Source organism: Juglans microcarpa x Juglans regia, chromosome 8S (assembly GCF_004785595.1).
Source record: "Juglans microcarpa x Juglans regia isolate MS1-56 chromosome 8S, Jm3101_v1.0, whole genome shotgun sequence".
NCBI classification, from domain to species: domain Eukaryota; kingdom Viridiplantae; phylum Streptophyta; class Magnoliopsida; order Fagales; family Juglandaceae; genus Juglans; species Juglans microcarpa x Juglans regia.
In genome coordinates, this window is record NC_054609.1 from 2,661,613 (window position 1) to 2,686,558 (window position 24,946).

General features: G+C 37.1%; 2 protein-coding genes across 4 annotated transcripts; both read left to right on the forward strand.

Annotated features, from left to right (window-relative positions):
- The first annotated feature begins 1,390 nt into the window (after positions 1-1,390).
- LOC121244328 (ubinuclein-1-like) lies at positions 1,391-14,634 on the forward strand. Of its 3 annotated transcripts, none has more exons than XM_041142346.1 (13): positions 1,391-1,979; positions 3,084-3,164; positions 3,702-3,794; positions 3,934-4,010; positions 5,360-5,969; positions 7,289-7,382; positions 7,482-7,591; positions 7,733-7,816; positions 8,510-8,635; positions 12,195-12,329; positions 12,421-12,468; positions 13,002-13,103; positions 13,916-14,634. In XM_041142346.1, exons 1-13 carry the CDS (start codon positions 1,743-1,745, stop codon positions 14,402-14,404), a joined length of 2,286 nt encoding a protein of 761 aa, XP_040998280.1. In that variant the 5' UTR covers positions 1,391-1,742; the 3' UTR covers positions 14,405-14,634. The 3 variants fall into 3 exon arrangements, with proteins under 3 accessions (XP_040998280.1, XP_040998278.1, XP_040998281.1); XM_041142344.1 differs by having other exon boundaries at positions 1,392-1,979; positions 7,730-7,816; XM_041142347.1 differs by having other exon boundaries at positions 1,862-1,979; positions 3,059-3,164; positions 7,730-7,816.
- Positions 14,635-15,120: 486 nt separating this feature from the next.
- Positions 15,121-24,531, forward strand: LOC121244327 (DNA topoisomerase 2-binding protein 1-A). Its single transcript, XM_041142343.1, is given in 18 exon segments — positions 15,121-15,454; positions 15,550-15,592; positions 16,129-16,250; positions 16,709-16,816; positions 17,111-17,255; positions 17,334-17,425; positions 18,453-18,546; positions 18,682-18,938; positions 18,941-19,176; positions 19,418-19,560; positions 19,747-20,111; positions 21,027-21,194; positions 22,148-22,438; positions 22,769-23,188; positions 23,275-23,378; positions 23,380-23,487; positions 23,747-23,837; positions 24,086-24,531. Coding segments are annotated over 18 exon segments (3,045 nt in total). The 5' UTR covers positions 15,121-15,274; the 3' UTR covers positions 24,164-24,531.
- Positions 24,532-24,946: the final 415 nt, after the last annotated feature.

A 24,946-nucleotide genomic window follows, 5' to 3' on the forward strand; every position in this document is an offset into this window, starting at 1 on the left:
GGTTTTTTTATTTTGTTTTTGTGGTGTAAAAGTAGAAGGAGAGGCTTGTTCGTGTATTGGTATGATGTGTTTCGTAGTGGTTAGGCACCTTTTTTGATGGGCTTCAGTGCGCAACGTCAATAATTCTGTTTGGGAATAACTTGGTGTTGTTGTGTGGTGCTAATATATGATGGTTGGTGACAAGAATAACTAGTTTTTCATTGGTGGCATGCGTGGAAGGTCATTTGGTTGTGGCATCTTCACGGTTGTGCATGGTTTGGAAAATAGAAACAAACTATGATTGTTTAGGCGTGAAGTAGTGGCTCACGATAGTGTGGTTGATGAGGGCTACCTTTCAATTAAGAAAACCAGTGCGACGGAGGGACACATTTTCCATGTTTGGGGATTTCTCATTTAATAAATATCTTAATCAATAATTAAAAAAATACAAATTATTGATGAGACATATCACTTCTTCAATCTCTATAAAATGTTAAAACCATAATGTCTTACTTATACATCCAAACATACCAATTATATGTTTGTGGTATTTGGATATTGAGATGAGATGAAATAGGATGAGATGAAATCATCTCTCTATCCAAAACTTCCTCAAATTTTTGTTTTTATGTATAGACAGCTACACTAGGAAAAATTCTCACCTTAGATAATATAAGAAAATGTTGAATCATTGTATTGACTATTGAATTGTTGTACATGTGTAAAAAAAGTGGTGAGTCTGTGGATCACCTATCAACAATACTTCAACAACATGAGCTTATGGAACAATATCTGTGTGAGTGTGAGACTTTTTTGAGTAATGCCAAGAAGGATTGTTGACTTTTTGACCAGTTGGCAAGGCATTCGGGGCAATTCTCGAATTGTAACTATGTGACAAATGATACCGACTTGTCTATAGTGGTGCATATGGAAGGAGAGAAACGGTCGAAATTTTGAGGATCGTGAACGAATAATGGATGAACTTAGAATTTTGTTTCTTCACACTTTATTCCATTGGTTGATTATAATAGATTTTAATGACACGAACGCATATGATTTTCTTGTATTTTTAGATAGGCATGCCTACTCCATTTGGGTAGTGGAGTGTTCTCAACTATTCATTATTTTATCATTATTTTTTATCTACTTTTCACTAATTTTTACTACTATTTAATATTTTATCATTAATTTTTTATTACTATTCATATAATATTTGAGATCACCTCACTATCTAAATATAACCTAAATGTGGCTCTTGTACATGTCCCATGTAGTAGGCTTCTCTATTTTCAATAAAATTCTTATTTACTAATAAAAAAACAATAGATTGTGATGCGAATATCTACGGTTGTTTTTTAATTTCAAATGTTTAATACCACTCCAAAATATTTGGGACGGGAAACCTATCTATAAAGCAAAATCTAATCGGGTCTGGAGTTGGATCCGCCCCATAAATGGTACCCGTCCCATCGTCTTTCCTCGCTCCCACTTTCTCGAGAAACGGCAAGAAAATGTTGCAGTTAAAAATCCTTTTAATTATTTTTCTTTGCCAATCAAGTTAAAATTCATCCAGTGAGTCATTTTTGTATCCCGCGCAATCTCTCTCTCTCTCTCTCTCACAAAACCAATTCCCTTCCCTTCAGTTCCCTTCGGTCTTTCTAGGGCTCAGCACGTTGCCCCTTGTATCCTGTCCCATCCCAATTTTAGAAATTCCGATCCAGACGCCGTAGAATTTTGGGCCCGCCGCCATTTTTTTTGTCTTTATGGAGGAAGAGAAGGCTGTTGGTGTTGGTGGTGGGGAATCTTCGAGGGCTTCGTCGTCCTTCGTCAAAGAGGGCGACCGGCAGGTGTTCACGGTGGAGCTCCGACCCGGAGAGACTACCATAGTCTCGTGGAAGAAGCTCCTGAAAGACGCTAACAAGGTCAATGGATCCACCGCCTCTTCTGTCCCGGAACCGCCCGCCAACGCCGACCCCTCCCTCGAGTCTCGAATCGATCCGGTGAGTCCCTCTGAACCTAATACAGACGTAATACATACGTACCTACACAACCACATGTCGATACATATATGCTATCTCTGTAATTGTGTACATTATTGGGTTTTGATATGCTTGGTGTGGGTTATTGTGGAGATACAGTGTAATTTAGCTGTAAGGCGTACTATTTAAACCATTCCGTTTTTCTTTTGGAAAAATTTATGCTATATTTAGCGCTAATTTTTGTACTGTTGATAGAGTATGGGGGATAGTTCTTCTCATGTATTGCTTCGAATTCTTAACTTGGGCTGTTGATGCGTGTGGATGGAGTGAGTGGGAGAGAAAGAAATGGCTGGTTAGAGAAGGAAGTTTCATTTCCTCAATGGTGAGTCTAAAGTCAACTCACCTTCACTGAACGAAGCCTCAATCCCAACTAATTGGGTTTGTTTAACGATCATTCTGCAAGCAATCAGTGTCAGTTCCATATCTCTTCAGGAAGCAAGCTGTTCAGGAACTATAGGCATTTTTTTTCACTTCTAACAAAAAAAGGAACTATAGGCATTTTTACTGTTAATTCAATTGATGGAGCTTTAGGGCTAAAACGGAGATTGGTTTAGGATGATTATGTCCAACGTGTTTTCATCCTTTATTCATATTAGTTGTTAGATTCTACTTAATATTATAGATATTTTTCCTCACTTTGTATACTTCCTGTGTACTTGGGCTTTGCCTAGTTTCATTCTATTCAATAAAGATACTTATTTACTTATCAAAACAAAAATATTATGGATATTTTTCCACAATTTTTTATACACCAGGTATTGATTCGTTTTCTTTGGATGGGCTATATGCTCATATAGCAGCTTTAGGTGGCTATATGTGCATATGGCAGCGTGAAGACATGCATGTTGATCTTTATGCAATTCTATATAGTTGCATGATTGACCTTGTAAGTGTTAAAATTTTGAGCTCATCTCCATCTACATCAGTATAAACAACATATTTGGTTATGATGAACATTTTTGTTCAGTCATCTGCTTTTCCTCTCAGTGCCCATGTTTCATTCTTTTTACATGAAATTGTGATTTCATTATGCAATATAGATTCTTAGTTGTGCTTCACCTCTAGGGACAACCAACTGAAAATGAAGATAAAGATGGCCCCAATCGATTCAGTGCTGTCATTGAGAAGATCGAACGCCTCTACATGGTACCTACATTTACCTCTCATTTATTTTGGCCTTTTTGATTCTTGTATCTAAGACTTGTTGCAGAACCGTTGATTGCGAGACATATAAGACGAACCATTGATTTTCAGATATTTAGGTCATGTTAGGTTAAACAGAATTTTGCAAAATCTTATTTTTGATTTTCAATAAATTTCAAAATTTCAAACCAAACATCTTCAAATCTAAAAATAATACACTATTTTGACTTTTCATCCAATCATTACCCAAACACAAAAATAAAACAAAATATACTCTTAAAAATATTGGATTTTATCCAAACATCTTTTCAACTTACCTATCCTCTTCCACAAACTCTAATACAAAACTTATTTTAAAAAAATATTTATTCAAAATCTTCTTTCTCCTTATTCCTAAACCCAATAAACAATACATCTCAAAAAAATTCTAAAAAATTCTTCTATCCAAAGATGGCCTTAGCTTTTATTTGACATGCAAGAGAATTTTAGAAGGAATACTTTCACTATAATATACTAATATGAACATAAAATAATTCTCAGGGTAAGGATAGTAGCGATGATGAAGATTTACGCGAGCTTCCTGATGATGATCAGTATGATACGGAAGACTCTTTCATAGATGATGCTGAGCTGGTAAGTGTCATTGCTATTTTGCATATCCATGCTAATCTTCATAGAGCTCTAAGACCGAAGTGGTAGCATCCTTCTTCTTATATCAGTGTCTTAAAAAGTATACTGCTTCTGTAATACCCTCTCACTACATTTTCTGCAGGATGAATATTTTGAAGTTGATAAGTCAGCCATAAAACATGATGGATTTTTTGTTAATAGGGGCAAGCTGGAGCGCATGTGAGTTTCTTTGAGCCTTTTCTTGATTCTGTTACTGTCATCACAGTCACGCTTCTTGGCTTCGGCTATTGTATTTAATGGAACTAGCGTCGATGATTTTCTTGTTTCTTTTTCTAGTTCCTTGTTACTTGTCTCAACAAAATTTTTATTCGTAAAAAAAAAAACTATTTCATTGACAAAACCTAGCATTTTGATCACCTCTTTTTTATGGGTTTTTAGTAGTGAAATGGTAGTAAGTATCGCACGGAGTTTCATATTAGGAGCAGAGTGGATTGATTGTTTTTTATCCTTATTTTTTATGTTTAATCTACATGCAATTATACCTGCATGACCTCCCCTCGCTTGGGGCTAGTTTGTGCAGGGGCGGGGCCACCAACCTGACCACCCCCAGGCAAAGGGGGTGGAGGCATTTGCCTCCCCTTTGCTGGGTGGAGGACAAGATCCCCTTTAAGGTGGCCGTGCCAACAAGGTCCCCTTTGGTCCCCGTTGCTCTTTTTTTTTAGTATTAGTTATTTGAAAAAATGATTCCCTTCTGTTTTCAATATCTTATATATTTTTTAAAAACTAGGAGGTCTGCTACCAACAAGAAAATAATAGTTATTTGTCTCCTTTCGAGAATGAATAGCCATTCCTTTCATATTGAGGGATAACCATTCCTAGGAATAGCAATGTAACCAAATGTGTGAAATGACTATTCAATTGAGGTCCTTATCCACGTTCCAAACGTGCATTTAGTTTAGATCTCAGGTACAAAGGGATAGAGTGGTGGGGTGGGACATAGCAGATTTACCACTGAATTGTTAGTTTTATTCTGCCCAATATCCTAGCTGTGTGTTACTAATGTATATAGATTGTGATAGATTTCAAAGATAGGCACATTGAAAGAAAAAGAAAATCACTAAGATGGGCTTCATCCTATGTTTAGACAAGCAATATGCTTGAAGTAGAGATAAATCCAAAACCTTAACCATAGAGAATTCAAAATTTCTAAAAGGATGATTCAATCCTTAGGCACCCTGCACAGCTCCGTACTTGAAATTAGTATTTCAACTGTTTCCCTACATCGTCCAAACGTATCAAATGAGAGAATGCAGAACTCCTTGTTAGAAATTAGTATTTCAACTTGCAGAAAATCCTTTTTTATCATCTCATAAATCACAATAAATCATCTGTTTATGGTTCTTGTATAATTAATTGTTGTTCCACTATTGTTCTTCATTATTTTATCTACATGCTGGAGTTATTTGCTAGTTAGTTTGGAATATTTTCTTCTTTTACTTTTTTTTTTTTTTTGGATAAGTAAAAGATTTTCTTCTTTTACTTAACGTTTTTTCTTTTCCTTTTACAAGAAATGAACCTAATGCCTTACCCAACCAGCAACCAAAGAAGAGGCGCAGAAAAGATTTGGAAAAGGGTCATGGTGGTAATGATGAATTTCATGCACCATCAAAACATGTAAAGAAGGATAGGATGGCTGCCGCAAAGATAGCAACAATGCTTATGAAGAAGGACTCTTCTAGTCCCTCTCAAAATTTGGCTGTAACAAGTGAAAATCTTCAAGATGTTAAAATCCAGAATTCATTGGTTGCTCCTGGAATTTCTTCCAAAAAGAAACCTGCTGATACTAAAATGATATTCGATCCTGCTGCATCTCTAAAAGTTTCTAATGGTGATGCTTCTGTATCTTTAGCAGAAGTAAGGGATATTGATAAGCAGAAGACTGGAGTTGTTCAGTCTAAGAGCCTCGGTGACAAATTGAAAGATGCAAGTGGATTCTTTGATGCATTACAGCAGAAATACCCGGATAAAAGTGCCCATGTACAATCTAAATCTCTATCTGGAAGACCTCTGAACAATGTTGATCCGTTGGAATTGTCAATTAGGCCAAAAGAAAAGAATGGTGTCACTGAGCTGTCTGACAGGAATTCTTCCATGGACAAGTATGCAATGCAAACAACAGTAAGTTATTGTTTTTATAATTAAATAAAAATTACACCTTCCTTCATTGATGTATTGATTGCCATAAATGTAATATGACTTAAACATTCAATTCCTGAAAATCTATGCACTTGGATGAGAATACATTTGTATACATTGTGGGTGTGGGTGCGTGACTCTATTTGATGAAAGTCCATTTTAAGATCTGTAGTAGAGGAAATAATAACTAACTAATGGGGCAAATGAGAAAGGGCATATAGAGAGTTGTTCTAGTGTTTTGACGGTATGGTCGTGGAGATTTACATATCTTTGCTTAATTGATGCAATGGAAAGAAAGATTTTTATCTTTCATATATCTATCTATTTTTTGTGATAATAATGCTGCTCTAAGACCTCGTTTGGTTACACAGATGGGATAGGATGAGAGTTAAATAAAATATTGTTAGGATATAATTTTTGTTTTGGAATTTGAAAAAGTTGAATTGTTTATTGTATTTTGTGTGGGAGTTTGGGAAAGTTGTAATGATTAGATGAGATGAGATAGTTTGTGTAACCAAACGAGGCCTAAGTCAGCTAAAGTAGGTCTGGAAGTTTTTTATTTATTGTTTTAATTGGATCTCAATTATTATGAGAAACTGATTCATGGAAGTAGTAGGTCTTTTTATCAGAAGACAAAAATGAACTATATCATTTTTATGAACCTTTTCTCATTTCTTTTTTCCCTGTTGATTAGGCCGCATTGTAAGAATGATGACTAGAGTGAAGCTACGGTTCAGGAAAGCTGCTAGTTTTACTTCTGTGCTAGGACAATAGTCTTTGGATTAAATAGCATCTCTTCCCCCATAAGGGAGGGATGTGGAGTGAAGCGACGGGTTCAATCCCCTATGGATCCATGAGTTGGGTTTGTTTATAAAAATATTAATATTTACTAGGTTTTTTTTTTTTTGATAAGTAATTTTTACTAGGTTTTTACAGAGAGCTATTTAGGTCTGAAGAAAATTAGCATATAAAATGTATAAAGACGGAATTTTTGTAGAAGTTTAGGTTTTGTTCCCTACAATTGAAAGAGCATATGAGGCTGCAAATGTTATCCTTCTAGTTTCGATTATAAAGAACCATGAAGACATGCATGTTGACTTTTTATTTACTTGAGTTTTAAGTCAACTTTTTTTTATCAGTAGTGTTAAGTAAACTAAGATGATGCTACGACCAAGTTTTGGGTATGGTGGCCCGTTCTCACCAATTGGTTCATTGTATTCTTCAACAGAAATTATGGTAATTCCTTTTCCTTGTATATCTTATCTGTGTTAGTTTTAGATTAATTTCATAACTTTATGCAGAAAGCTACACAGATCAGAAGGGATGGTTCTAGTGTTAGGCCAAAAAGCTCCCTTGAAAAGGCTATTAGGGAGTTAGAGAAGATGGTTGCTGAATGTAAGTCTAGAAATTTTCATGAAAATTCTCTCTCTCTTACACAAGGTACTTCGTGGAACTTGCACATAATAAATTGTTGTTTGTGTAACATTTATGTAGCGAGGCCACCTGCAGTTGAGAATCAAGAGGCAGATACTTCAGCCCAGGCAGTTAAAAGGAGATTACCCAGAGAAATAAAGCTGAAGCTTGCAAAAGTTGCAAGACTAGCGGTATTAGAGAAGAGCAAAATTCCCTTCTAAATTTTCATCATGACCGGAATATATAAATTTATATGTGCTAAGAATTTACCTGAAGCCTTTGACAAAGCTCAATAAGATTTTTCCTTTCCTTTCTTTTCCCCTTTGCAGCAGGCAAGCCAGGGGAGAATATCAAAGGAGTTACTTAACCGCCTTATGAGTATTCTTGGACATCTAATCCAGCTCAGAACATTGAAGGTATCGCCATCTGTTATAAAAATGATATGACTCTTGGGCACCTATTGCTCCATTTTCCAATTATCATATAAAGGCTACGTGGTGTAGTTGGGCCACAGGTGGATGAAGGTTATGATTATGCATTTGGAAGTAGCTACAAACTTGCTGTTGATATATAGTTGATTCCTCTTATTCTCTTGTCAACTTCTAGTGTTTGAATCTGTAAACCAGTGTAAAATCTAAACCAGAACAATGATTAGGATGTTTAATATAATGTTACTAACACTGTCTGACCTCATTTCTTGAGGTTTTGAAGTTGTCGCTAATTTTATTTGGATAATAGTCATCAATTTTATTTTTCTTTAATTGTATGTAGGTTTTGTGTAGCACTTGGTTCAGTGACCAAATCTTTTGACCTGTTCAAAAGCAATGTAGTTTATTAGCTTTTAAAGTTAGACATGATAAGAATGTGATAGACTTCTCTCTTTAATTATTGAATTTTGTCAACTTGGTAGATAATGAAATTTCTTTGTGGTTATCTCTCTGATAAATAAAGCCGTATCATATTAGTCTATGCTTGTTTGTATGTATTTATGTATTTTGTTTTTGTGTTTTATTTATTATTTCGCAGTGTCTTTACTATTTGAGTTTTTAGTTCATATGAAACAACTAAAATGGCTTACATATCCAATGCCTTTTTTTTTCTTTCTACAGAGAAACTTGAAGGTCATGATTAGTATGGGTCTGTCAGCGAAACAGGAGAAAGATGATAGGTTTCAACAGATAAAAAAGGACGTAGTTGATATGATTAAAATGCGGGAGCCCTCTTTGGAGTCCAAGGTATGTTTTTTCTGTAATGTTCTCTCTTTCACTCTCATGATAAGTCTTTCTCCATTTGGTATGTTCTAATGCTATGGTTTTTTTTGGGTGAAAGTACATTATGCACCCTGAAACGAAACTACCATCATTTTGTTTTCCAATTTGCACCTCAGGTTAACAAAATTGTCAATGTTCACCCTAAAATACCACCTTTTTTGGCAATTTGCGCCATCTATTTATATTTAACCGTTAAGATTGATAAATAGGACAAGTGGCACAATCTAGATTGTTAGATCGTGTGTGCAAATTGCCAGAAAGTGGTAGTTTGAGTGCAAATGGATGATTTTGATAGTCTTTTTTTTTTTTTTTTGATGAGTAAACAAATTTTATTGATCAAAGAATAGGCAGAGCCATATACAGAAATCTAAACAAAAAAACAAAAGCATGCCCTTCACTACGTAGGCGCATTATAGACAAGAAAATCATAAAGGTCCATGCCATTGAAGTCAATAGCAATGGCCGAAGTACAAAGTGTTCTAAAGAATAAATCTTTCAGCTCCTCTTGCGATCTCTCCTTGTCCTCAAATGTCCTGTCATTACGCTCCTGCTATAAACATCACATAATGCATATAGGGATCATCTTCCAGACAACTTTAATCTATTGCATGCCTCTTAGAATTGTCCAGCTGGCCAGCATTTCCACCACTGTCTTCGGCATAACCCAAGACAAGTCTAATCTCCTGAACACCTCATTCCATAATACCTGAGCTATCGCACAATGTAGTAGAAGATGGTTTATAGACTCTCCCCCTTCTCTACACATGCAACACCAATCTAAAATGATTACTTTTCATTTCCTCAAGTTGTCAGTTGTGAGAATCTTCCCCAACGAGATTTTGATAGTTTGGGGTGCAAATTGAAAAAAGAAGGTAATATGGTATTTCAAAATCAATTTCGCCTTTTTCAGTTTTTTCTCTTTTAGCTTTATATAGGATCTTCTCTCATGCTGGTTAGAGGTTATTGCGTCTTTCATGGTTGGAATTTCTGTTTTTCTAGCCTTTCTTTTATCCTAGAGTGCACAACATTTTTTTTTTTTTTTTTTTGATGAGTAAAAATATTATATATATCAATAGGAGGAACCAAGTACAATGGATGTATACAAGAAAATCCCTAACCCGAGAGCTCCTATTGCCCCAAAAGCCCACGAAAAACTACCTAACATACATCAAGCCCGAGATAGAATAACTCACCCCTCTCCAACCCCAACCCCTTGTTTCCCATAGCCCAACATAAATCACACCTCCCAAAATACCCTCTATGCGAAAGACTTCCCAACATACATCACCCTCTATGCCCTCGACTTGAGCTACCACCTTTAGCATCATAGTTGATTGCACTAAAAAGACGCTTCAACTCCCTGCATTTCTTGAAGCTTGATTTGGTATCACGCAAGTGGCTTGCCTCAATCACAGTGATTAGAGTTTTAAACTGGTCTTCACATCCTCCATGTGAGATTCCCACAATATGCTGAATCTCATTAACCTTTTGCAAAACCCAATCCAAAGATGATTCATCTATATTGTTTAATAGAGGAAGAGATACCAAGGGGACAACGTCTTCCCCCAATGTAGCGCCCGACGTAGATCCAAACGGTACCAACGATAAACCCTTGTTCAGAACCTGTGCCTCCTCAACAACACCAATGGTACTCTCCATTGAAGATTTTGGGTTGGCAGCAAGTCCCTTCACCTCTGGCGAACTTGTGTGTGCAACTTCAATCAGAGCCAAGGGCCACATCGTTGTTACTTGTGTCTTCCCACCATGCTCCAAGCCTTCCACAGACTCTACTCCTGTCGTGGACTTCTCAGATACCCTACACGTTGCCTTCTTCGCCATTATGACTTGGGACAAGTCAGAAACCTCCTCCAAGTGTTCTATAGAAGCTTGCATGCATTTTTGTGTAGGAGCTGTTGTCACCGACGAAGGAATGCCTGCGTAGGGGTCGTGATCGATGACAGAGGTTACCGGCTTCGAGATAAGGGTCTTATCTGGCCCAAGACTTCCGTTGGACCATGAAACTGGCCCAGAAGTGGAGCCCTTCTCAAACAGGGGCCAATGGAGCTTCGGTCTCCATTTCGGGCTTAAGCGGCCCAACCCAAGTTTGCCTTCCCTTTGTCTGGCCTCAAATCCTCCTTCACGCCCGTTACCTCATTTTTCAGACTATGCAGATATCCCTGCAACTCGTTTTCTCCTAGACAACTATCCATTTTAGGTAATTGGATAGCTGAAAGTACTCCTGCCATGCCTCCCTTTTTGTGTTTTTGATCAACCGCCAGAGGATGACTCGGAACTGCATGTGCTGCCGCCCTCTTCCCTGCACCACCCACTGCCACCTCTGCATACTACTTGGACTGCCTCTCCTTCCCCTTCTTTACCCCTCTGTTTATATGTGGTGCTTGGACTAGAGCTTTCTTAGCCAAACTCTGTTTTAACTCTATAGAAAAGCTCTTCCAACCCTTTCCTTCCGGGATCGCTAAGAGACCACGACCCCCCTACCACCACCATAGTCAGTTACTTCCAAAAAATGCCCAAAAGAATTCGACCTCCTATGAGCAAACAGAGCTTTGATTCCATCCCTATTTGTCTTGAAGAAGTCTTTCATTCCCTCCGATAAAACACATTCTTCCACTGTATTGGCCAGCCAACAAGCACTGGCATGACTGAGCACCATCTCCTTGGTTACCTTCCTGCCCCTTTCTGTGATACGACAATAATTTCCACCCTCCATAGACAAAATAAACACCTTTGATTCTATTAAAAGGTGTTTAAGAGTCCCCATTGTATAAACACCCTCCGAAAGCTGTATAAACACCGTTCACCGGATCAAACTTCCCATCGTTGGAATGAGACCTAGAAAAAAGCAGATCAGTGCAGCAAAAAAAACCTGACTACTCAAGAACTCAGTCGCCGGAGATGTAACTGGTGTCGGAAGTCCCTTGCAGGAGTCGCCACTTGTCTGTGTAGGTGGATGTGCCGGAAACTCTGTTCAGCCGCCTGAGAGAATGACGGAAATACAACGCCGGAACACAGATCTAGCAAAAAATGTGTCGCCGGAGGCCTGCCAATGCCAGACGACCCTCGGCGAAGTCGCCTGGGGCCGGCGATCTTGTCGGTGCCGGCTGTGCAAAGACACTCGCTGGGCTAGAGGAAATGGGTGAATATTGGCGTTACTGTCTGTGCGAGAGAAAGGTGTAGACAAAGTCACAGGGATGGGCACAACATTTTTTACCCTTGTACTGCAGTCATTTTGTCTCTCTTTCTCCCAACTAAGCCATCTTAAAATACTTTTCTTTTATAATATCACTAGTGAAATTAGAATATTATTATTTTGCTTTTGCAGAGAAAGGAGTTGTCTATTTTAAGAGCAATGCTAAATTTACTTCTCAAAAAAAAGAAAAGAAAAAGAAAAGATCAATGCTAAATAGATTGTTTCATTGTGATGCTTGCACTGTATCTCACTCTGAAAAATTTCTAATCAATTTTGTGCAAATTAATGTGAAATGCATGATATATTTCTCAGGCCTTTGGGCAGCAAGCTGGAGCGTCAGATGATTTTCAAGAATTTTGTCCTGAAGAAAAAGGAGTTAAAAAGAAATTTAGTATGGATGATGCATTAGAGGACAGGATTTGTGATCTCTATGACCTTTTTGTTGATGTAAAGATTCATGTTTTCTCTGCCCTTTCCTGAAAAATTGTTCTTTTGTGGAGGCAAATTTTCTTATTTTTTTACCACTAAATTGATCTAGGGGTTGGATGAAGATGCGGGTCCACAAATTAGAAAGTTATATGGAGAGGTAATCTAATTTTTACCATATTTGTTTAGTGCACTGTCAGCATTTCCAATGCTTATATGGCTGTTGCTTTCATTTAACGTGTGAAAATTTTAATGCTGCATGGAATGACACCATAAAGGGGTCCAGATTCATAAAGAATTCCAAATCAGCTCCTCTAGTTGTTCTCCCTCACGAGTTTATTCAGAATTTCTGTTTCAGTTTGGTTTATATACTCAAAAAATGTCAATTGCACTGTCTGGGGTGGATGGTGTCTCTCCTCATAAAAGTTGAATATTGTGTCATGAGGATTGTGGTGGCTGGAAATTTTCTTCGATCAGTTTTCTGATTTATCTTGCTTGAGCCATTTCTTTTTCTTTTTCTATCTTTTTATCACCTAAATTTTCGAAACACTTTTGAGTCTCGACACTTTCATGTTATGGTTTTTATTTTTTGTTTTTTAAAGTTAACCTCTTAATGATTTATCATTATTATTGTTAACATTCCTCAGTATTTTCCAAGCTTTTCTGAGGTAAGAATCCCTATCTTTGATTCAGCTTGCAGAATTGTGGCCAGTTGGTTTCATGGACAATCATGGGATCAAAAGAGCGATTTGTAGGGCTAAAGATAGGCAGAGGGCACTGTACGGTAGACATAAGGTATGGCTTCTGCATTTTTATCTTGGATTGTAAGGCTATTTGTGCTTTTACTTTTTTTTTTTTTTGATAACTAATTTTATTGATACGACATGCTTCTTACTTTTACTGCCTATATATACTATCTCGTATGATCCATTAGGGTGCATTAGTGGTCAAAGGATGGGCTTGTGATAAGCTGTAGACTCGGACAGTCTGGGTTTGATTCTACACTAGGAGTTTCTTGTGATGCTTTGATTCCACACTCGGTGTTCTCTAGGATCCTTTGATGCACGGTTCTGATGAGTGGAATCATGCGTCTGGAGTTTGCTTCCCAGGGGTCGGTGGGAAGGGCTTGTTGGCATTTGACTGTGACCCCTCAGTGCACACAAATTTCATGGCTGTGTCTGTGTGGGTACTAATATCACACGGTTTTTTCTCTCACAGTCAAGATATCGTATTCCTTTGATGTGAGAGCTCTTACACTTGGCCTCCCTATAGTGGGTAGGAGCTCAGTGTTTTGAAGTTAGTAATAGGTTGTTTTGACCTCATCAGAGTCATTTGGTATGAATTTATAATTACTTGTAAGTTATATCTTAAGAAAAAACAAGTTATTATGAATACTGAAAGGTTATGCAATTAAATAAATGGTACTCTTCTCGTCAACCGTTTATTTTATCTTCTTTATCATCTTTTCCCCCCCTTCTATTAGATTCTTAGAAAACATGTATCTTAAGCTGATGATGGAATATCGTGCTTTTTACCCTTAAGGTTTGTGTCAAGTTGATTTTTTATTTCTTAATTCTTGTTTGGTTATGTTGTTATTATTTGTCTAGGATCAGGAGAAAATCAAAAGGAAGAAAATGTTGGCACGTAGAATGGAGGAGACTGTTCGAGATGAAGGCAATTCAATTGCTCAGCCACAGTCTACGCGCGAGCGCACATCTACCGAAACTGGTAGTCATGGTATAACTTCAGCAACCAGGCCGGTTGCTAGTTCACCTGCAGCAGTCAGGATGCACAGTCCCTCATCCAATGGTCCGATTATGTTGGACAGAATGAAACAAGAGAAACAAAAGGGAACCTCAAGCAATCCGGTGGATGATACAAGGGTATTATCAGATGGAGGAATGGTGAAGAAGAAGGTAAAGCGGAAGCCAGAACTGGACTTAAACGAAAGCCTTTTGCGTCCAGAGAAATTACCTTCTCAACAGGGAGAAGAGAGACACAAGTCCCTCAAGCAGGCTGCTGCTACAGCAGGTCTTCCCCAGAAATCAAATCTTCAGTCATCTTCTGCTCCTCCAAACGTTGAACAGTCAAGCTGACATGATATCTTAATTAGCTCAATTTAGGAAGTTTACACCCTAAAAATCGTTTTTTGCACACGAGGGCTTTTTTTTTTTTTTTTAAATGATGGGCGTCATTCTTTCTGGCCAACTGATTTTTACCATTTTTGTAATTATATATGTTCTTTAATGGCGCCTTGTGGATTAAAGATTTATCTTCAATAGAGATAGCAGCGAGCTATGATTTTCTTGTGCTCATTGTTGTTATTATTATTATTATTATTATTATTATTATTATAACTATATTACGAGATGTGTTAAAAGTTATTCTATTCTTCGGTCGATAGAGTACACAATCCACACCAAAGCTTAAGTATCCTGTATATGATCTTTTCTTAATCTTTTCAACCCATTTACATATATAAAAAAAAACACTAGTAGTGAGAATTAATTCAAGAAACGGACGGTAAAACATAACGGTATTAAATATTAATAATAGTGAGTAATGTTAGTTTTCTTTAAATTTTATTATTTCTAAATATACTTATTCATATAATTTGTAATATGTTTTAAATGATTTAGTTTCACTATTTAATTGGATTACAACACTTTTAGGGCGAAAAAAATACTCTTGATAATTAAATGGGCACGTGTCATTCATTGGAGGATCTACGCAGCTAAGATCGGACGGCAAATAGGCATGAAAGTTCATGGCAGGATTAATAGCAGAAACACCAGATCACCAATAAAACCAACGTCCTTCTCACTTTCCCGCGGTTTCAATTTGCAAAAGAGAGCTTCTCACTCCTAACAAAACCTAAAATCTCCCTTTCAATTTCCCTTCCTGAACCAGCACAATCTCTCCCCTCTCTTCTTTTTGGGAGACAGATAGAGAGAGAGAGAGAGAAGATGATGACGTCGAAGGCGTTCAAGGGGGCCAATGTTTTCATGTCGCGGAACCTCGTGCCCCCGGAGATCTTCGACAAGCTTCACGACGCGCTCAAGCAGAACGGCGCCGAGGTCTTTCTCTGCTGCGACCCTTCCCGCTCTGGCCCTAATGATTACCACATCATCTCTTCCCCCGATCACGTAATACGGATTGGATTCTTTTATTTATTTATTTTTAAGTTGCTTGAATTTGAGTTCGGATTTCTGATTTGTGGCGGTTAAATTCTCGTTTGCAGGAGAAATTTCAGGATCTTAGAGCTAAAAAGTGCAATTTGCTAGGTAGGGTTCTGAATTTACAATGTTTGATTCAGCAATTGTGTGGCCTCCTTTTGTGTTTCTGTACGCATTTGGTTATGGTTTAGGAGCTCTTGGTAGTAAAGTTTCTGAATTTTCTGTTAGTTTTTTTTTATTGTTACAGAATTAAAATTTTGACCCGCTCGACTGGCTATTTGCCATTTGGAAGAAAGACAAATGAGTTTTGTTATTTAAGAAAGGAAGTTAGGATTGTTTCCGTCTTCTTTCTCTATTTTCTGGAGAAACAAACATAGCCTCTAACATCTAGTGATATTTAAAAGGCTTTTCACTGTGTGCTGCGCAGCCCAGCTAACCACCAGTTGTGATTTTGGAATTTATGAGGGAAATGTCGAAATATAAAATTAAGTTTAATCCGAATCTTTCAATTGCTTGGGTCATGAACTCTGTGTGGTTACTCGTTTACAGGTTTAATTTTGACGGTTTTTGTAGTTGGGTTGTTAGTTTGATTTCTTTCCAGGATAAAGGGTGCTGACTTTGAAGTTCATTTCTATGCAAGGCAGGTCCTCAATGTGTTCTTTCCTGTGCAACAGAGCATAGAGCTTTTCCTAAACAAGGGTTTGCTTGCTGCCTTGCAATGGATGGTGTCAAAGTACTTGCATCTGGTTTTGACGCAGATGAAAAGGTGCCTTGCTTATGATACATTTGTGTTTTTCTAACTTTTTTCATACAAGAACAAAAAACTGGCATCCATAAGATACATTTGTACTCATATAAAGACTCTTTACTAATTAAATGAAGATATCAATATTTTAGAATGGTTACCAAATAAGTTGCAGTTGTATTATCTTAATTTCCTTGTTTGCTTCACTCCTGTGTATTTGGCCTAGGCCTTTTTTCCTTTCAATAAAATTTATTTTACCTGTCACAAAAAAGAGAAAGAAACTGCCTTGTTCACTCTACATCTTCAATAGGCATGATTTTATTCTTTTAGTGAAGTTTGTTTTTCGTTTCACGTGTTACCTTTTCTCATCATGTGCAATTAAGTAGGCTCACTTTTAGTTTCCTGCATATGTGATTTTCTTCATTTTCAATTACTTGTGTTGAAAGACCTCTCTCTCTCTCTCTCTCCCCCTGCCCCAGGCAAAAATAGAAATGCTAGTGACATCAATGGGAGGAGTCCTGCATCCTAAAGCATCCTTGGATGTCAGCTTTGTCATTGCGAAGAATGTTTTGGCTGCAAAATACAAGGTTTGTTACTTTTATTTATTTATTATAGAGATTTATATCAATTCTTCTAAATTTATAGTTTATTCATGCAGATTTACAGAAATCTAAAATAGACTGGGCAAGTCAAATTATAAAATGTTCTACACTTTGACTGTGGCTCATAACTTATGACATGCAAAAAGTGAAATTATGTGATGAGAATGTGCTGCAATTTACTCCCCCTCACCCCTCTTAAAAAAAAGAAAAGGTGTCAAGATTACATATCTTGAGGGGATGCAATCATTAGTATGGCTTGATGACTTTTACCTTTTTCAGTGGGCGTTAAATATTCTGAAGAAACCAATTGTCACAATTCAGTGGTTACAGCAATGCTGTAATGAGCATCGTGTTGTTCCTCAAGAGTCATACAGGATTCTTCCTTTTTCTGGATTGACAATTTCCTTGACCAGAATTCCAGCAGGTTGTTACCTTGGCTATCAGTTTCCTCTGTGTAACATAAACTCTTTGTTCATTGATGACGTCTGGTTGTTCTTCTCAGATGAGCGGAAGGAGATTGAGAAGCTTATCACACAAAATGGTGGAACATATTCTGCTGACCTGACCAAAATGTGCACACATTTGATTTCTGATATATCCTTTTCATGGTTCTTTAGGGAAATGCATTGGCATAAAATTACTTGAAAATCTTTCTATAAGCATGATGGTAGAAAAGTACACTTCTTAATTTTACTGACAAAGCTCTGTTTCAGACATTTGGGTTAATATCACATATTTGTTTCTTCCTTCTGCTGCAAGGCCATCTTTTATGTCCCATGTTCTTGTTTACATACTTTATAATTCTGCCTTTTTGGTTTATGTATAAAAATATGTACTTTTGCTGAACTAATTAAAGTATCTCCTGACATCCCTATCTCTCATTCTTCATACTGGCTGCATAAGTGAATTTCTTGACAAGACTGAATGACAAGTACAAGGTTGCTTGAAAATCTAGGCTTCGCATGCTCAATATGATAGGGTTGTTCATTGGCTGGTTTGGAAGGGGAATTTTCTCCCAACTGATCATGCCAGAATTGTAAGAAATAACCAGATCCAACGAGCATACCTTATAAATTGTATCAATCCTAGCTGATAATGATCTGCTCGAATTGGTGGACCTGGAGCTATGCCACTTAAAATTGAGTGTCCAATTTACTTAAAAATCAACTACTAATTGCTATTGCCTCTTTTCTGCCTCCATCAAGATCCTCCCTTCTTTTTGATTAACTATAATAACTAAAGCAATGCCCAATGCTAAAATATCATACTATCTCAAGTTTTGGCCTGACAATCAAATCATCTACTGTACATGATTTGGTCTAGCGTGTTGATGTAGGTGATTGAACACTAATCAAACTGAAGCTATTGTTTTATTTTAGAAATTTAGAATCAATCAACCTAAAAACCAAACCAAGCTTCTTAATTCGGCTTGGCTCTGTTCAGTCAATTGGTTTACTGGTTTCTTTGCACATTACTACAGCAAGCAGTTTTTCTCTTGCTCATCTAGTGAGCATGTCCTTGTCATCTAAAACTATTCTTCAACATCATGATATCTGCCATTTGAATTTTAGGATTCTTCAATATAGTCTGTATATACATTTGAATTCTTGACTATTCTTAAGCTCCTGAAGGTGACAAATACAAGGTTGCTCGAAAATGGGGCCACATTCATATTGTAACTCGGAAATGGTTTAATCAATCCGTTGCTAGAAGAGGTAATACTTTCTTTCATGAGATGTAACTTCTGGTGCCTTTTGAATTCACAGCATACTGTAGTTTATTGTTCGGCTCTCTCTGCTAAAAATTTTGCACATTGTATCTGACCTTGAAATTACTTTTTGGATGAGTAGCATGTTTGAATGAGGACTCCTATCCTGTTCTGGGTGGTTCTGTATCTTCAAGTAAAAATGTAAGGAGTTGCTTGACAGTGCAGCATAGCTTAGACAAGGGTGTTGGAATTTCACAATCTGTGGCATCCTCAGCGGCTACAGATTTAAATTTGCAAGCTTCTCGTTGCACTGAAGTTTTGGAGTCAGACTTGGAAGCCACTATGTCACAGAATGTTTCTTCTGCAATTTCAGATCCTCCCGTCTTTCTTAAAGGGGGAATTTCGAAACATCTACTGTGCATCCCAATAATGAAACTTCCCTTGATGGTTTTGTTGCCAATGATTCTCAATCCGAAGACAGTGATCTGTACTTATCGGAGTGTAGAATATTACTTGTTGGGTTTGAAGTTTCTGAAATGCGTAAACTAGTCAATATGGTGCGTAGTGGTGGGGGGTCCCGCTATATGTTGTTCAATGATAGGTTGACACACATAGTAGTTGGATCTCCTTCAGAGAGGTAATCCTTCTTACTCACTTATGGAAGAACAATTATTATAAATATTTTCTAGTCTCTTTCAAAATACTCTATCTGCCAGTGCCAGTGACACTTAACATGTTTTAGCAAGTATGGAGGCTTTTGAGATCAACCTGAAGATAGTTTTATTCACACTGGCTCTCTCATATGCTTGATAATTTGGGGTATTGTATTATCTTATTTTCACTAGCTTTGTTTGTCACATTCTTTTGTAATTTCTCAGCGAGAAAAAGGAGGTAAGGAGCCTTGCAGCTCTGGGTGTCATTTATGTGGTTAAAGCTGCCTGGCTTGAAGATTGTAATCGTGATAAGAAAGAAATCCCTGTTCTGCAGAGACACATTGCCTATGATCTACTTCTTCCAAAAGGTTTGCTACTTATTAAATGAAAGTTCTTAGTTTGTATTTTTTGTTTCATAACCTAGTTCCAGCTGGACTTGTATCGTTATTTGTGATATTTATAATTTCTTTCAGTGGTTAGATTGGTAGTTTCCATCAATATTCTATTGAGTATGTTGTACATGTTCATGTTAATCCTACATTCTGATCACATAGATTCTGTCTACTCCACAAAAGGAACTGTGACAGGAATGGCCAGTATCAATCAAAGCAAAGACTCCATTTCTCATCTAAGCATGCCATCCAATGAGTTACTGGGGAGTGTGAACTCTGAAATTGGATTGCCTTCATTGGAAAGAAACAGGGAAGAGAGGTCAGAAATCAGCAGAGACAGTTCTCTTAAAGCAATGACAAGACAAAGTCAAGTCCCTGTTGTGAATGATAAAAGTAACAGTCGACTGAGTGACAAAAATAAAGGTCGACTGAACATGCAACATGATTCCAGTGCTAAAAATGGAAAGCCATCAAGTGTATTCAAGGGAAGAGTATTTTGCTTTTCAAATTCCTTTCCTGAAGATAGGGTAAGCTGTTAAATTTCATGCTTTGAAAGGATTGATTTTTCACAACATGAACTGTGGCCTTGGCATAATTATTGTCATTTGGAAGTTCAACAATATGTTTCTGGTTGTAAATATTTTTTTGATAGGTAAAATAAATTTTATGGAAAAGAAAAATAGGCGTAACCCAAGTACATAGGGGGTATAAAATGAGAAAACCTAATTACAAGTTAGGGACTAGAAATGGATACAAGAAAGTCATTGAAACTAGCCCCGTTGAGAACAATGACAGAAGCCCATAAATACAATCTGGTTGTAATATTAATGTTAACTTTTTCTGTTGTGGAAAAAACTTGCGCAGGTAATTTTAGAAAATTGTGGAAATAATTAATGATTTACAAAATAGTATCCATGAAAGGTTGCAAAAGAAAAAAAAAGTGCATTATCCGAAGTGCTCAGAATGTCAAATCTGAACTTGCAAACCTATCTACAACTAAAGGCCTCTTTACCTATCTTTAGAATCCTATAATCAATTGTCGTAATATGAACTTATTTTATAGGCTTCAGTATCCAAATTTCGCAATTTTTCATCATAGGATTTGTATTAGGGATGTTGAAGATCTCTCTTTCTCTGTCTCTCCCTCTCCCTTTCCCTCTCTCTCTCTCTCTCTCTCTCTCTACCCACACACACTCTCACAGTCACATGCACCCCTATGTATATGTATCATAATTCAAGTTGGCATTACAAAATATTAATGATATTTTACAGATAGGATTATACCCTGGAAGCAGCTGTGGACGTGTTATTTACCTCTGAGAACTTGATTGCTTATTTTGCACTTTCAAGCATGCAGTATCTGGGCTTTGTTCTAAGGGTTTTATTTTATTATTTCATTTTTCCAAACATGTCTAACTGTTAGCTCTGATCTCTTCTCCCAGAGATTTGAAATTGTTCAATGGGTAGTTCAAGGAGGAGGAAAGGTAGTGGATGATAATGCAAAACAAAGAGTGCACTTCATCATCGAGTGTCATGGTGTGATACCCAGGCCTATAGATGATTCCCAAACCATGTCTGTATCAAGTCACTGGATCCGGTCTTGTTTGGAGGTATGCTTGGCGAATGAATATGCATTTTTTCTTTATTAAAATTTACCATGTGTAGAATTGCCAATTGACAAATCTTTGAATCATTAAACTTGAATATGGAGTTGTCAGATATGTAACACAAGAAATGTATGTACATCCATGATCTACCAACAAGATGTTCAATAACATATCAGTGGGGAGGAGAGAAAAGAAGAGGAATTTGTATACTTTTTTGTTGGGATTCTAATTGCAGATAAAAGTTGAGATATGGGGTGGTTGGAGGTAAAAAGCTAAGCACAAATGTGAAGTGATTTTGACAGAGATGCCAAATGATTTTTTTGGTGCAATGTTTCAACAAGTTACAACTTTAGGAAAGAACTTGTGTTGAACCAGTCTTTTGTCTTCCTTCTCTCACTTTCTTCCAACAAAAAGAAAGAAAAATGAAAACACAACAAAAACAAAATAAAAGCAAAAAAGAAACCAGAAAAACAGAGAAAAACTTTAGATGCTGCTTCTCTTTTTATTTTGCTTATTTTCTGGAAAATTAAAGGCCCATAGAATGTATGGGTCTTTCTGTGTGCAACTCACCAAAAAAGGAAAGTGTGTGTGTTTTATATAATTATGTTTCTAAAGGAAGAAGAAGCGTTGCTTGAGATCATTGGTTAGTTCCTCTTTTGGTTATCCAACAAGATTACACACGTTCCCTAACCATATGTAATTTTATAGCTTCTGCCATCAACATATCTTTTGTTGTGAATACTAATTCAGAAGTAGTGAACTATGAAGTTTCTTGATATTAACTCATTGAAAATCTTGTTACTGCTGCTGCTGTCTTCTGCTGACATTCGTTTCTTTTTCCTTCAACTCAATCACCTTCGTTATCAGTAATTGAAATGTTAGCTAGATTTCAATCATCATCTTCTATTACCATCTTACCAACAAGTGCTGATGGGATTAAAGCATCTATATTGAAGGATGAATGCTTGCTGGATGTTGGTAGTCACATTCTATACTCTCCACTTCCCTGCCAGATTCCCTTGCCTGGGTTTGAGAGATTTCGATTCTGTGTTTCACAATATGAGGAGAAAGATAGACTGCTACTACGGAACTTGTGTTTTGTTCTTGGAGCTAAATTTTCGGAAAAACTGAGTAAAAAGGTTACCCATTTATTATGCAAATTCACGAATGGACCGAAGTATGAGGCTGCTTGTAAATGGGGGATATGGTCGATCACATCCGATTGGATCTATGAGTGTATCAGGCAGGTATGTTTTTATGTTGTGTGTGTGCTGTGTCTTATGGGTGTGATTTCTTTTTCTTTGATTGTGTTTGAGCATATGGTTCGGTACGTGCATGCACAAATGCGTACTTTTAAGCGGATGGGTAGGATTAGACTATCTAGGGGAGCCAGGCAATTCTATCTGAGGACTTGGCAGAATAGTGCCGGAACTTTTGGAGAAGTCCTACCTCACAATGCAGCTCATAGTGTAAATGTGTTAGTGTATCCCACAAGAAGGGGGGAGGGGGTTGAGCCTATTTTGCATTCTTGAAATTGATAACATTATGTTTGGATACTGTTTTTAATTCTTTGACAGAATGAAGTTGTTGCTCTGGATCCATTTTGCCCAAAAGAAGTTACTATTCAAGACCGAGAAGCAGGATTTTGCACCCTGAGTCAGTTTCCTACACAAGCTGTGCCGGTAATATCCAGAGATGGTGCCTCCCAGTTTTCTAGTCAATCTCAAAACCTAGGAAACACACAAACCCAGTGTACTGTTAGTAGAAATGACAGCTTTAAGGAATTGCCCAAACAATCAAGTGTTTGCAACAAAAGGGCAAGGCTTTTGGAAAATGATGACCAAAAGAGTCTGCCTCTCTCTGGGGTATGTTTACGTTATCCTATCTGCAATAAGAATCCCGCTGGAGATAATATATCTAAAGATAATGGGGAAGTATCACATGCTGTTCCTGATGTGGCTGCTGCTATTGAGGACTTGTTGGAGCAGACTAGTAAGGTAGAAAATAGTGATGATTCATTGAGATCTTTGTTGATAATCGAATTTATTGCTCTGACTTATTTGCTGAATGTTTTCTTCATTAGATTCATGAGCAGAAATCTCCAGGGAGGACTGAATGTGATAAAGGTGTATCCTCATATTTTTTAACATTTATTACGTGTATCCTTGTACTACCAATGGCAAATCAGTTTATCCTTGATGTTAGGACAGCTTTTCTCACCTGATTATTCAGCCCTTGGCCAAGAACATTCAGATACTCATGCTGTAATTGGGTTATCTACACACTGGTTAAACAGGTAACCTCCTCTCTAAGCATCCTAATCCTTGTTGAAATTTTATTTAATTAGTTTTGTTTAATTATCACAAAGAATTATAATCAACCCTTTCCCAAGTGTGGCTCTGTTCTAACTGACTAAATTCTTCAGTTCCTAGAAATGACTTTGGAAACCAATTCTTTATCCAAAGAAAATAATCCTTCCTAAACCATAATGCTGGAGCCTACAATTTGTTTCTCATCTTCCTTTGACTCAGGCTTTAAGCTTATGAATGTTTCAGGACTGGGAAAAATGATGACATCGGCAATCCTTCTGGAGGTGCATGTGCAGGAATATATGACGGTTTTAGTGAAACACAAACGGAGTCTCAGGTTTCAGCACTGACTCAGCTGGAGTTTATTTGTTGTTTGCATTATTAAAAATAGGGTGGTTGTCAAATATGCTTAAATATATACAGGGGAAAAAAGTTCATGTGCTAGTAGTGTATCTGCTTTCAGAGGAAAGAAAACATATTGTCAACCTTGGTTTATATTAATTAGCACATTTAGACTGATCTTGGCATCTCAAGGCCATTTAAGACTTCCATTTTGATGTTAGTGCTGAAATTTTGCTCTTGCAGGTTGTCGGTTATGAAGAAGATTTGTCAGGCAGGCAAATGCTTATAGACAGAGTTCGGACGCGAAGTAGCCTGGCTTGAAGTACTAGAATAGCCCGATGATGGTAATAGAGAAGCATTTGCTGTCTTGCATCGAGTTTGTAATCTTGCGGAGCTGCACAAAGTGGAGGAAAAGAAGCTAACCAGTCAAGATGAGGTTAAGATGGCATCTGTATGCTTTATATCCATCCACCTTGTATTATAAAGCAAGAACATTTATATGATCTATATAGGTGATGGAGCAGCATTCCATAGTATTAGGTTGAAAGAAATGATGTATGGATATCTATCCAAAGCATTCCATGCTGTAATTAACATCTTTGCAATCCCATTTTGTTAATTCATTCACTCCTAAGAAATACTCAGAATGATTTTCTTGAAACTCAAGCATGAAAATTGCAATATTTTTTCCAACAAAGGATGTAATGTCAGCTAACTACTATTTTGGGTGGACCTAGCATATATAATGTTAGTATTTATCAAGAAAAAAAAAAATCAGCATTAGCGTGGTCTTCTGTTTCTGGAAGGTGTTCCTTTTTGTTGAGAAATGCTAAGATTATAATATGATTGATGAAGGGATGGCTTCTGTTCTACATTTTTATTCCAATTATTATACCAAAATCTCATGTTGGCACGATCATCTTGGCTAGTGATTCTTTTGTTGCTAATTTAAAACATATTTGGGTGCTAAAAACTTTGAATAAAAATTGTGGATTTTTATCGAACCGTGTTTGGCCTGATGGCACTTTCAAGTTTCACCCATCTCAGATTCTCAAAGCAGGAGTTAACCTATCATATAATGCGATGATGAAAATTGAGATTATG